Source organism: Telmatherina bonti (genome assembly GCF_933228915.1).
Source record: "Telmatherina bonti genome assembly, chromosome: 22".
Taxonomy (NCBI): Eukaryota; Metazoa; Chordata; class Actinopteri; order Atheriniformes; family Telmatherinidae; genus Telmatherina; species Telmatherina bonti.
The window spans coordinates 22,415,039-22,428,937 of record NC_136631.1 but is presented as its reverse complement, the minus strand read 5'-3'; the positions used below and the strand labels follow the sequence as shown (position 1 = coordinate 22,428,937).

The 13,899-nt window shown below is 40.0% G+C and overlaps 1 protein-coding gene across 3 annotated transcripts in view; it reads left to right on the top strand.

The window, feature by feature from the left end:
• keap1a (kelch-like ECH-associated protein 1a) overlaps window positions 1-10,226 on the top strand; it is a 20,722-nt gene extending 10,496 nt beyond the window's left edge. For 2 of the 3 annotated variants that reach the window (XM_079262787.1, XM_079262788.1), the window contains exons 3-12: window positions 551-750; window positions 845-1,001; window positions 2,311-2,403; window positions 2,490-2,636; window positions 3,130-3,236; window positions 5,231-5,364; window positions 5,512-5,704; window positions 7,237-7,442; window positions 7,844-8,020; window positions 9,866-10,226. In XM_079262787.1, coding sequence (XP_079118913.1) covers window positions 551-750; window positions 845-1,001; window positions 2,311-2,403; window positions 2,490-2,636; window positions 3,130-3,236; window positions 5,231-5,364; window positions 5,512-5,704; window positions 7,237-7,442; window positions 7,844-8,020; window positions 9,866-10,047 — 1,596 coding nt within the window. In that variant the 3' untranslated portion in view covers window positions 10,048-10,226. The remainder of the gene's footprint in view (window positions 1-550; window positions 751-844; window positions 1,002-2,310; window positions 2,404-2,489; window positions 2,637-3,129; window positions 3,237-5,230; window positions 5,365-5,511; window positions 5,705-7,236; window positions 7,443-7,843; window positions 8,021-9,865) is intronic. The other variant, XM_079262789.1, reaches the window with a different exon arrangement.
• The last annotated feature ends 3,673 nt before the right edge of the window (window positions 10,227-13,899 follow it).

Here is a 13,899-nt window from a genome sequence, read left to right as displayed (position 1 = left end):
ATATCGTATTACCGTGTCTGACTTGTCATTCTGACAAAGTATTGATGAGGGCAAAGTTAGCAAGTTTTAACCTCTCTATTTCTTATGATGGTGTTTCATTTTAAAGACAAAGTTTTAAGTTTCCTAGGAAGCATGGGAACTGAGTTTATGCTTACAAGAAGCTGATATAAAACTTCTGCCTGTCACAGACGTACATGAGGAGATTTGTCCTGAAATGCTGCCTGGGTTTTGGGTTGAACATTTCAGCTGTTTTTAATCCAAACAAGCACTCCGTTGGCACAGCGTGAGGCAACACAACTAATTTGTTTGATTATTGAAATCTGAAACAGAATCTACTAAAACGTTTGTAGTAAGTCATGCATCGCATTAAACATGTGGTTCTTCCAGAGGAGCAGTTATAGCGCTCACCTGCTTTTGTGATTGCTGAGTTGAAACTAGATGTTTTAGTTGATAAAATAATCAAACTTCAGCTTTTTAAAGCTGGAAACCTGCCTGTTGGGACATTTTAACATCATTAACAGATGAATTGTCATTAAACGCTTTTATTTAGGTGCACAAGGTGGTCCTGGCCTCCTGCAGCCCATACTTCAGAGCTATGTTCACCAGAGGCTTCAAAGAGTGCAGCGCCTCGGAGGTAACCCTGCGCGACGTGTGTCCCGAGGTGGTGGGTCGACTGATCGACTTTGCCTACACCTCGCGCATCACAGTGGGAGAAAAGTGTGTGTTGCATGTTCTGCTGGCCGCTATGAGGTAAGCTGAAGTGTCTGGATGGGGAAAATGGAAATTAAGCTTGCATTTTTTTTTTTTTTTTTATTGTCGTCATCCTCTGTTAAAACGTTTCAAGGTATCACATGGAGGACGTGGCCAAGGCGTGCTGCGATTTCCTCACCAAGCACCTGGAGCCGGCCAATGTCATCGGCATCGCCCGCTTCGCAGAGGAAATCGGGTGCACAGAGCTGCACCAGCGGTGCCGAGAGTACATCAATACGCACTTCAATGAGGTGAAGTGCACGACGAGTACACACACACTGACATGCAACACTTGGGTTTTTTTTCTTCATTAAGCATTTCAGCTGTTGTCATGTGACAAGATATAAGAAAATCTTTGAAAATGTTCGACTTGTTTCCCCCAAATTCGGTAACTCTACCATGCAGGAAGACGTGAACACAGAATATCACCCTGTAAGAGTTTAAAGGCTACAGCCTGCTGATAGTTCAGAAGAACCTTTAGGTTGTTCGTCTACAGCACAGCATCCGTGTGTGTGCTTGATGCCTGTCATGAATGATCCTGCGCTGCAAGAAAAAGAGTCACACTTAATGCTCTCAACAAGTCCTATCCATACCTGCTCAGGTGTTGCATGCATTGTGGATGCTAGTGATTCATTCATTCACTCATTATCCAAACTGCTTAATCCGATTAAGGGTTGCGGGGGAGGTGCAGCCTATCCCAGCAGGTTTAGGGCGAGAGGTGGGGTACACCCTGGATGGGTCGCCGGTCTTTGCAGGGCCAACACAAAGGGACAAACAACCACTCACGCTCACACTCACCCCGATGGGCAATTTTTGAGTAACTTATTAACCTAACATGCATGTTTTTGGACGGTAAGAGGAAGCCGTAGTACCTGGAAAGAACCCGTGCATATACAGGGAGAACATGCAAACTCCACACAGAAAGGCCACTGTTCGAGCCTCCCGGATGCAAGTGATGACTCGTGAATAAACCAGCATTGTTTCCAAGCTACTGGGTCCAGGAAACGTGTCGCCTGAGGTTAAAGTTGTGTCTCCATGATTCATACAACAGTTTGCCCCTTTGTTTTGTTTTTTTTGCATCTTCTTTGCCTGCTTTGCCTGCCTGTGTAACTCTGCTTTACCCTTACGCTGCTCAGCTTTTTAGAACCTTAATTATCTTCTTGTCTTGTATTTTTTGTTCACTTGCTGCCAGCCTGCTCTTCATCAACCTCATCTCCTCCACCAGCTCAGTGTTTGCAACTGAGCGTTGAGGTCAGGCTGTGAGGCTGCATCTGTCTGAACCAAAGCCTCTGACAGGCAAACGATGAACAGTACCATCGTAGTACTTTTCAATTCTGTCTGGAGATCATACAAATATTGCCTCATCTTCAAAGACGGAGCATAGAAAAAGAGCTATTTTTATGTTTTTCCCATGGATAGTTAACTGGTTACACCCCAGCTTTGTTTTGTTTTCCTTGTTTTAACCACCATCACATTACATTGCATTATCTTGAACCTTACAGTACATATCTGTTAAGTCTACCATCTGAAATGTCTGCTGCTGTCCTCCCCTGGATCTAGGTGACCAAGGTGGAAGAGTTCTTCAGCTTGTCTCACTGTCAGCTGCTGGAGCTCATCAGTCAGGATAGTCTCAAGGTGCTCTGTGAGTCTGAAGTGAGTGATGAAATTATTATTAGAAATGATCTGAATTCAAACCTAAAAACCTGTAAGCTGAACGCTTAAAGTAAAATCTTCACCAGGTGTATAAGGCCTGTACAGACTGGGTGCGCTGGGACACAGAGGGAAGAGCTCAGTACCTCCATGCACTGTTGAATGCCGTCCATATTTATGCCCTGCCTCCGAAGTTCCTGAAGAACCAGCTCCTGTCCTGCCCTATCCTCAGCAAGGTAAAGCTAAATCTAACAGCTGCTTGTAAACCAGCTGCATGTGTGTGTGTGTGTGTGTGTGTGTGTGTGCTGACTTTTGTGTCATCTGCTTTTGATACGACCCTGCAAGTGAAGATGTTAAAGTTATCCACCCTCACATGTGCTTTACAAACATAATGAACAAGTTGTAGAAAACTTCCTGCTGCTTAACTCGAAGGTGTAAAATCAGCAGCATCCAGAAACGATAGCTGGTTGAGCTACAAGGCGTGGCGGTCGCAGGCTCTGTTCAAATAGGCAACACACACACTGCACGGCTAGTGTGTAGCTGGTTTTACACTGTGTTTCACTATTTATGGAAACACAAATGAGATTTTTTTTTTTTTTTCATAAATAGCAGTGTAAAACTTCCTTCCCTGTGTTTCTTTAAATAAGTGACTTTTTTTTCATTGGTGATTGGTTATTATGTCCCAAACTCTTCGCCTGTTTGAATGTTTGTTCTTCTGTTTATCTCCAGGCCAACTCCTGTAAGGACTTCCTGTCTAAAATCTTCCAGGACATGACGCTGAGGAAACTTTCGCCTGCACCAATCCGCGGTCCTCAGCTCATTTACGTGGCTGGCGGGTATGCTTCTCACACATCTTCAGCAGCATGCACTGACTTACCTAATGTACTGCACAGACTATATCACACCCACTTCTACATATTTATCCTTCCAGGATAGAAGGGATTTTCTTCCACAGTCTGCTTCCTCATGTTTTGTTACCGGTCTTCTGTACAAAGGAGTCTGCTTTTTTTGGCTAACATACAAATTAAACTGGATTTTTTTTTTTTTTTTTTTTTCATTCTTGGAATCTGTATCTTGAAACTTTTCTCTAAAAAAGAGAAAGTTGGATAGTTTTCATTTGTATTTTCTGTTTTTGTAACCAATTCTAAAATGATGCTGATGTTGTAGAATAAGGCTGTGACAATATGCTTTTATCCCGATTTGATTCTATTCTGATTTTTTGGGTGCCGATTCGATTTAAATAATAGATTCTCACGATTCCTCGATATTGCTGAATTTTGTAGACTAAAAACAAAAAAAATGTACAAACCTTTTTATGCTCATCATTTTTCTTGATTTCAATTAGGAAAAAACAACACAGTAGCCGAACCATCATTCTGCTGTTAAAAAGTTTGAAAAGAATCATAAAAAAATGACAAAAATTTTATAATGGATTATTTTTATTTATTTACGGGGAAAATTTAGATATTTTTAACAAAAAAAAAATTTAAAATTGTGAAGCAAAAAAATCCAGATTTTTCAATTAGATTTTCCCACTAGTATTGTAGAATATAAACAGACATCCAAATAGCTCCTGAATCCATCAAATAGAAAGAAATTGAAGACCAAAACCTCTGAAATAGGGTCATAAAGTAGTCTGGGATGAAATCTCAGCAACTAAATTCTTCTCACTATGGCTAATGTTGGTGGTCATGCTTTCCCGAGAACGCAACTGAAAAACACCAACATGCCAACATTTTTTTTGTGCTTCTCCTTGTAGTAATTCTCTTCAGTTTTTAACAATAAATAGACCATTCAGTGATCAGAAAACACACAACACAAACATCCGTCCATCTTTTATCGCTTATCCATTAGGGCTGTGATGATATGCTTTAGTCCCGATTCGATTCCGATTTTTTTGGGTGCCGATTCGATTTAAATTGCGATTCTCACAATTCTTCAATATTGCTGATTTTTGTAGATTAAAAACAAAATAAATCAATCAAACTTTCTCTTTGCTCGTCATTTTTCTTGATTTTAATGAGGGAAAAACAACACAATAAGCCAGACCGTCATTCTGCTGCTATAATGCCCAAGAAGACAAATAAAAAGATCAATAAAAACAATAAAAATGACAAAAATTTTATAATGGATGATTTTTTTTTTTTTAAAAATCAATTTTTTTGGTCAAAAAATCGATTTTAAAATTGTGAAAAAATCCCGATTTTTGATTTTTCGATTTGATTTTCCCACCCCTATTATCCATGGTGGAATGATGGCGGCAGTGGCATAGCAACCCCTGCTACCTTTTCCGCAGCCACTTCCATGATCCTGATGCGTTTCCAGATCAGCCAACATATGTAGTCCCTCCTGTGTGTCATCAGTCTTCCTCGAGGCCTTCTCCTGGTTGGGATGTGCCCAGAACGCTTCACTGGGGACGAGCAACAGCTCTACTCTGACTTTCTCTCAATGACCAAGCTTCCCATCCTGTCTTTAAGGAAGAGCCAAGACTTCCTGCAGAGGAAAATTTGGCTGCTTGCATCCCTGATTTTGTGCTTTTAATCACCACCCACAACTTGTGACCATAGGTGAGGGTAAGAACATAAAATGGACCAGCAAATCGAGTCCTCAACCTTTTTGGTTCGGCTACTTCTTCCCCACAGCAGACCAGTGCAGAGCTCATAACACTGGTCCATTTGTCAGTGTAAGCCTAAAGAAAGGAAAAAAATGACCCCTTTGCAAACTGTTGGGAAAGATTATTCAAATTTCAGATAATATCACACACTTCCTGGAAAAGCATTTCAGAAACTCGATGCTTTCCTCTTAATCACTGTGACTCTTCTGTGTTTAGATACCGGCAACATTCTCTGGCCTCAATGGAGGCTTATGATCCCAAGAGGAACATCTGGTTGAAACTGGCTGATATGGGGACCCCGTGCAGCGGTCTCGGAGCCTGTGCACTGTTTGGACTCATCTACACTGTAGGTTGTGACACGCCAATAAAGATTGGAATAAAGATCTTTGAAAAACATTCAAATTGATCAAATCAGCCAAATCAGCCAATGTTTGTTTTTGACCATTTGAAAGGAGTGTTAAAATTGTTCATTCATGTATTTAAATGACCCCAGGTAGGAGGAAGGAACCTATCGCTTCAGAATAACACTGAATCGAGTGCGTTGTGCTGCTACAACCCCATGACCAACCAATGGAGCCAGCGAGCGTCCCTCAACGTGCCGAGGAACAGGGTCGGCGTGGCCGTGGCTGAAGGCTGCATCTATGCTGTAGGAGGCTCCCAGGGCTCCATACATCACAGCACAGTGGAGAGGTGAGATGTTTATGAGTTTTTAACATGTGTGAGGATTTATTTATCCGACTAAGCACTCCAACAGTAATTTTAGACTTTTTATTTCCCAAGACGAAAGTAACTAGCTTAAAATTTTTTCTCCTGCACACTTTAACTAAGCTCCGCCCCCTCAGAGTGTGTCTGACAGTGGCATGAAGGAGTTGCATGAAAAAATAGCTCTGCCAGCTAAAGAGCACTCAAGAGGTTTGCTATTAGCTCCATCAGACAACAGCACACCGTCTCTCATAACATGTTGAGACAAATTTCCCAGGAATGTCAATCCTGATGGGAATGCTTTACATCTGCTTGCTGCCAAAAGTTTCAGTCCTCCGTGTGTTAGTTTTGTTCATTTACTGGTGAAATCCTCAAGTCTTAAACGTTTTTGCTGCATATCTACAGAGCCTTGCTTCAAACGTGTCCTTAATGGGTTTTTTTTATTCGAAGTTTTAAAGGTGTGGATTTCTAAAAGGAGAATTATTAGAAGTCATCCCCGGCTGCTGGAAGTCGTTGCACGAGTAGCTTATAAATACAAAGGTAGATTATAAAAGTGTTGAAATGAAAAGGGAAATGTGAAACACGTGAAAGAAGATTTAGAGGTTTTATAGGAATAATAGATGGTGGAAAAGGCTTTTTTTTTTTTTTTTTTTTTTTTTTTTTTTTTATAATGCTTCCCAAACAAATTCAAGTGACACGGGGGAGGCTGAGGGGGGGAACAGACTTGGATTCTTTTTGATCTTTTGTTCCTGAAATATTTCTCAGCCAGGTTCGCCATCAGCATGAGAAGAGGAAACTGGAATTTAACGTGTACTGCAAGTTAAATCCCCCCCCCTATCAGCTGTACCCACAACACAAGCAGTCCATTCTGCCTCATCTGGACTCGCAATTTTATTTTCATCTCATCTTGGAACAGGATTTCATTGTTAAGTGACTTGTTACATGATTTTGCAGGTGTCCTTATTTTCTTTGTGAGTAAAAAGATGTTTTTTCATCATGAAAGAAGGGTCAGGCAACTCGGCAGAGGATGCACGCTAAAGAAAAGCTCATCTCAACTTTCCAAAGACAGTTTTTTAAGCTTATGAATAAAAAAGTTTCAGTCTTTCATCTACAAAGGAACCATGCAGCCCCATAAAACCTCAGAGAATACAACTTCACACTTTCATTTTTGTGCATTTAAAACAAAACAAAAAAAACAAAAGCCCAAGTGTTAATTAACGCAGGCTTGTAGGTACACAGGTGAGCTTAGCTTGATCTTTAAGACGTCTGCAGGACAACATCAACATTTCTTGTCTCTGGCAACTCCTGCTGCTTGGAATCCAATAATGCTTGTTAATAGTTACCAAGCATGGCTGCTGGCATAACCTAATCCACTCAGTGATAACTGGCTCATGGAGACCAAGAAGGGTTCTTCACACCGTCGGTTTTAAAGCCAGCAGCACTGACACATGCATTAGTTTCACTGCTTTCACGTATTGGTAACAGATTATCACCAAACTGACCCCCCGTTTGGTTTGTAGGTGGGATCCAGAGTCTAATCGCTGGTCCTTTGTTTGTCCGATGACGGTGGCTCGCCTAGGAGCTGGGGTGGCAGCATGTGGTGGGGTCCTGTATGTGGTCGGAGGTTATGATGGACAGAACCGCTGGAACACGGCTGAGAAGTACCAACCTGACACAAACACTTGGCACCATCTGGCTCCCATGAACACCGTACGCAGCGGACTGGGTGAGTTGTCTTTATGAGCAGCAGTTGAGCATTTAAACAGATCGCTGTATGTGTGTGTGTGTGTGTGTGTGTGTGTGTGTGTGTGTGTGTGTGTGTATGTTCGTGCTTGCTCTCACTTGCTCTCACTACTCTTATTATCTTGTCTGCTCTCTGACCTTTGCCCAGTGTGAAGGCTATCGCCGGCAGCAAATTAGCTGGAAACATTTAGCCTGGTTCTGTTCCAACATAATAAAGTCTGACTTATCAGCGCCTCTTTTTCAGCCTCTCGTTCAATCATCCTGACTTTGTACAGATAATACAAAAGCAAAATGGATGACCTGCTGAACTTTTAGTGATGCTCCTCATCTGACACTAAAAGAGCTCACCATCCCTTCTTTAATGTTTTTTTTTTTTTTTTGCAGGACTGGTGTGTGTGAACTCCTTTCTGTACGCTATAGGAGGTTATGATGGACAGAACCAGCTCTGCACGATGGAAAGCTACAACACAGTCAGGAACATCTGGGAGTTCCGGGCGTCGATGCAGCACTGCCGCAGCGCGCACGGTGTCACGGTCCACCAGGGACGCATCTACGTCATCGGTCAGTCTCATCACTGATGTCAATGACATCATGACAAGCCAACAGCACACGTTCATGCTGTCAGACTTAGTAAAAACGACAATTTACAATTTTTTTCTCTATTTTTTGCTTCTTTTTTTTTTTTTTTTATTTGTGTAGTACTTTATGATGATCACATATTTACAGTTACAAAAAACAACAACATCAAACCGTAACCTGGATGTTCTCTAACGCAGTTAAACTCATGTCAATGTTAAGATTTGATCACCATCTAGAAAATAATTTATAGGCGAAGAAACTAATACAGCTGCCATCTTCTAATTGTCAAATTACATGCATCTGCTATCAGCAAGAGACTTTTCATGGGGCGTGTGCAAGGAGAACTAGAAATAGAAAGTGAAGTTTGTCAGCAACGCTTCTATAACTTGTGGAACAATGTGTGTCGGACAGATGAAATACATATTTAACTATTTGGACACTGAACATCTTGGCTTAAACCAAAGACATTGTTTAAGCACAACAACTTCTCTGAAAAGTGGTATGAAGTGTGAGAAGGTGTTGTGATTTAAGTCGAGCAGGTTTTTATATTCATTCGTTCACCATCGAAGGATCTACTAAAAATTCTTCATTTGTCACAGAAGTTGCTTGGAAAAAAAAAAAATGAAACAATCAAAGAAAAGTCTGCTAACAGCGGAGGTGGACTGTGTTACATGAAAATGACACAAAATTCGAGCAAATCCATCAAGGATTTACTGAAATGAAAAGGAAAAAAATAAAAAAGTGCGGAATTGAATAGTAAAAGTTCCTTTTGAGACAATGCAGATTTATGTTTATGCAAGAAACTCCTCATGCATCACAATGCAGAAAGAGTTCTTTTATACTATATAAGAAATTATTATGGGTGTCTGTTTATTTTTATATATATATATCTATATATCTATATATATCTATATATCTATATATATATATATATATATATATATAGATATATATATATATATATATATATATATATATATATATATATTTATATATATATATATATATATATATATATATAGATATATATAGATATATATAGATATATATATATATATATATATATAGATATATATATAGATATATATATATATATAGATATATATATAGATATATAGATATCTATAGATATATATATAGCTATATAGATATATATATATAGATATATAGATATATATATATAGATATATATATATATATATATATATATATAGATATATAGATATATATATATATATATCTAGATATATATATATATATATATATATCTATATCATATATATATATATATATGTATATATATATATATATATATATGTATATATATATATATGTATATAATGTATATATGACAGATAAACCTATAACATGTCTATATATGGAACATCACAACATTAAAAGCATGTTGCTAGCATGTAAAAATACAATAATGCATTCTCATGAAGTAATTTAGTCGTTGCAGCTGACAAGCAGACGGGTCCGTCGGTGTTCATGTGTTATTACAACATGGGCTGAGTTCTGCTCAGCTAAGTGTTTAGGTAAATAAACTGTGGTTCAAATGTTAAAAAATAAACAAATGTGCTGCATGTAAATGGAATATCAAACCATGTCTGCAAATTAAATCAGCTGCAAATGAAAAAAGCAAAATTTGCTTTTGTTCAAAGTCAACTTGCTAATCATGCTTTGCAAAAGTAAATTGCTTAAGAACAGAATAATTTGATTCACTTATTGGCTTCCACAAGTGTTAAGCTGCTCCCTAATTTGTGTATTATCAGCTTCATTAACCATACTGTGTGTGTGTGTGTGTGTGTGTGTGTGTCCATTCAGGAGGTTTTAACCAGCATGGCTTTCTGTCCAGCATTGAGTGCTACTGTCCGGACAGGAACGAGTGGACGTGTGTCACCAACATGCCCGTTGGACGCAGCGGCATGGGTGTTACTGTAACCATGGAGCCGTGTCCCGGAAGCCTGCCAGAAGAAGAGGAAGAGGGCGAAGATGGAGGCGCATAGAATTAAGGAATCTGTTGAAGTCTTGAGTGTTATATACAAGCAGTTTTAAAAAAAAAAAAAAAAAAAATAGTTGGAAGCAATAAATTAAGGACTTGTGGATTTTATTGGTATTGCACCACAGAAAAAAGCACAATTTAATGGTGGAATTACCTGTAAGTGCCCTTTGTTTTTTTTTTGTTTTGTCAACACAATGATGCCAAAACTGCCTGACTGAATTTCATGTAAATTCAGATCCTGAAATGTGCAAGATTTGCACTTGGAGTACCCATCCTCTGATGAATTATTCCTCATCTGCCTTCACTTCCCTTCTATCCTTAAAAAAAAAAACTCACAAAAAGGATTTTAAGTAGCCTTCAGTGTCCTGATTTGCACCTTCAAACACACATGTCCATGCCGTCATTGTCTTTTACTTAAAAAAAAAAAGTGATCTGATATGTAAATTCTAAACATTTCATTTTTCCCCCATTTGTTTTGCTCTGCAGATGTATTTTGCTGACCTCTTGTGATCAAAGTTCTTACAACGTATCCTCACAGAGTGCAGCTGTGTATGCAGCAACCTGTGTCTTGCCACTAGATGGTGGAATACATCTAAAAACAGCTGCTCACATCTTCACACAGATTGTCCAAAACTATCAGTATGAAATGTACGCACAGTGATGTCCTGTTTGTGTTCAGCATATTTAGTGATATTTTTTTACCCAAAATAATCAGAGCTAATCTGCCTTTAACAGCTTAACAAAAAAAAAAAAAAAGAAAAGAAAATCCCAAGCTGCTGGAGTCAGGACAGTTAGTCATCAACCACAGACGTCACTTCTGTATTTACCTCTTTTCTCTCTGCACTCCTGTGTTCCATCTCCTCCATGCTTCACCTGCAATTATCCCAGCAGGCTGCTTGGAAAAAAAAAAGACTGTCCTGGACAGTTATTATTCAAATATGGCCTCATTCATCTCATCACATTTTCCTGATGAGGTGTCTGAGATGCACAAATGGCTTTGGGGAGGAGGGACCCTTTTATTTCTCCCCTTTTTTTTTTTTTTTTTTTTAAATTGGTTTACTGGTTTGTTTTGTCTTCCTTTGAATGTACCTCAAGTTTCCAAACTCCTGGTTATTCATTGAGAACACCTAACATTCATTATTGACCAAGCAACCTGTTGGCCAATGAGCAGAGATGGAGTGGAGGCAGAGGAGGAAGCAGCAGAGCTGTGCTTTTGTGTGTTTGGGCCCCAGAGAGCGCGAGCCGAGACGGATGAGAAAGTAGAGGGCTCTTACTCACTACTTATACAGGAGCAAGTGACTCACATGGCGAATGCATGACGCAGGCATCCTCGTACACGTTTGCACATGGTTACTCAGACACGTGTGCTCATGCAACAAAACGCATTTGTTCTTTATCTGTCACACACACACAAACGCGCTCGGCATATGCGCGGCGCGTGTGCGCACGAGTGCAAAACAAAGCTGGCTGTCTCTTATTGACAGGCTGTGGAAACAGATTTGCCTCAATGTGTTCATTGTCTCACGAGGGGAGGAGAAGAAAAGAAAGATATGCAGCACTTGACGGCGGGGAAGATGTGGAGAGAAATCAGCACACATCCACATGTAGATGTCGTGTACGTCTTGCGTGTGTTTGCTGCACTGGCACGGAGCAGTTGCACAACCCAAGAGGAGCTACTGGAGGAGGGAATCTTCTTCCACTGGCAGAAAAGAAGATGCACCGACAGAAATAGCCCTCTGTCATTCATTACTATAATTTTTTTCTATATTATTAAAGAGAAGGAAAAAAAAAATCAATGTTAACTTTATGAACACTTTTGTTACTTTGGTGACGCACAAAGATTGAAATCTGAGAGTTTTAAGGCTTTACAAGGCGTGATCTGTTCACCCCTCGCTGTGCAACAAAGCTTGCTGCAATGCAACACACCTAGATGTGCAAAGGATTTAAAAAGTCTATAGGATCTTTAATGAGCTTCAAGTAAAATATAGTACAGTAGATTGTAACGCAGAGCTGCTCAGCCTTGTCTTGTAGTCTCCTCGGGGTGAGTAAGAAACCCGAAGAGGCCAAAGCAGCCTGTTCCATCACTTAGTATTACAATAAGGCTTATCCCGTTATTCGGCCTTATTTAGATCTGTGTGCAGGCAGGAGGTCGTATCAAGGCTGTACAAGACCTGAAGAGGTGCAGGAAGAGGGGGGGGGGGGGCTTGAACGCCAGTGGGCATATAGCTACACGTGTGTAGGTGTGACCTTGGGAAGCGATGACCTCATCAACATCCCTGCCTGCGAAGCTAATCTGTTTCATTCTGAAGGATGCTCCTGCAATGGAGCCACTCATGAAGGTGACATTGGTGAGTGGGCTGGTGGCGTGGAAACACACCCATCAAACCAAGGCACACACAAACACATTCAAACAGATTCCTGAAGCACAACGTGTGGTTTGTGTTGGCTCTCATTGCAAAATTACTGCGTGCAAGTTGTGATGGTTTGCATCAGCTGATGATCTGGATGACTAAAGCAGGTGTTTTTTTTTTTGTTTGTTTGTTTTTTTTAAACCATGATGTGGGTGAAAACATCCGCCTCTAATCTGAGCCGGAACCTTGGCTGATTTTCTGTTGTCTATACCATCTTTTTCATAATTTTCTCAGAGAAACTTTCAGACTCAGTAAATACTTCACCGGTGATGCCCAGTAGTTTTTGCTTATTTTTGGAAAGCACTCAGCCAAAAAAAAGCAGCCAGCAGGTGTGGCTTAACAGCAGCTAAAGAGTTTTTATAACCTCAGGGCTGTTGCTGCCCTTGAGGAACTTTGACAATGATACTAGCATTTCTGACAGTGTCATCTTACACTGCGTACATGAATATCCTTGTACTCTTATCTGAACAGATGCCCTTGAGCAAGGCAGCCCAGGCTGATGCAGACACATGTAATGAACAATTCAACATTGCATTTTTCTTATTTTCTCCCAGTGCTTATAAACTATTTGGCTAAAGCACTGATTGTTTATTCTAAATTTACCCATCAACCCACTGTTCTGGCTTGAGTATAATATTTTGCATCATAATTTAGCATATTGAATTTGAAATGATGTTAATTTAATATGAGACATGGAAGCTATGTGCTCTGGCTCACCCCTGACCCCCGAAGACGATATAAGCAGGTATGGAAAATGAAGGAAAAAAAGAACATGACACATTTAAGGACAAAGATGCACGCTCAGGACAGCAGCACATCACCCAGATCTCAAGCATCATAGGAAGTGTTGTCTCATGTGATGCACTCTGTATCCAGAACATCTGCAGGAAGTAAAAAAATAATAAAAAAAATAGGTACATCAAATAAATCCTCAAACTACGATCAACAGCTTTTCACCTGAAATCCAAGTGTTTTACAGCACAAACTCTTAAAGCTGTTTAAAAACTACATTTTGATTGTGCTTCTATTTCTGCAGGTTTTCCAGCTTGTAGCCTACAGTGCCTCCACAATGACCTTCCACACTGGAAACCTCATCTAAAACCCCTGAAATTCTTCAATCACTCCCGAAATGACATTCAGCTTTTCTTAAATGTGTCTATTGTGTTTAGTAGAGATAAATTATAATCATATGCAGAGAGTTTGCAGTTGTTTTTCGTTGGAGATTGGAGCCTGCCTGTTGTGAGCATGTAGTGCAGCCGACTGGTCTGTGCGTTCCCTTCAACTGTGTTTCTCTCAGAATCGGAGGAAAGCATGAGTGGACGGTTTCAAGCTCCCCTCTCGCTGAATTGATTCTACTATGGGTCCTCTAGAAACACGGCTCTGAAACACAGGGGAGGCTGACTTTAAGATATTCTTTGTTTTTCACCCTTTCTGACATCTTAAAC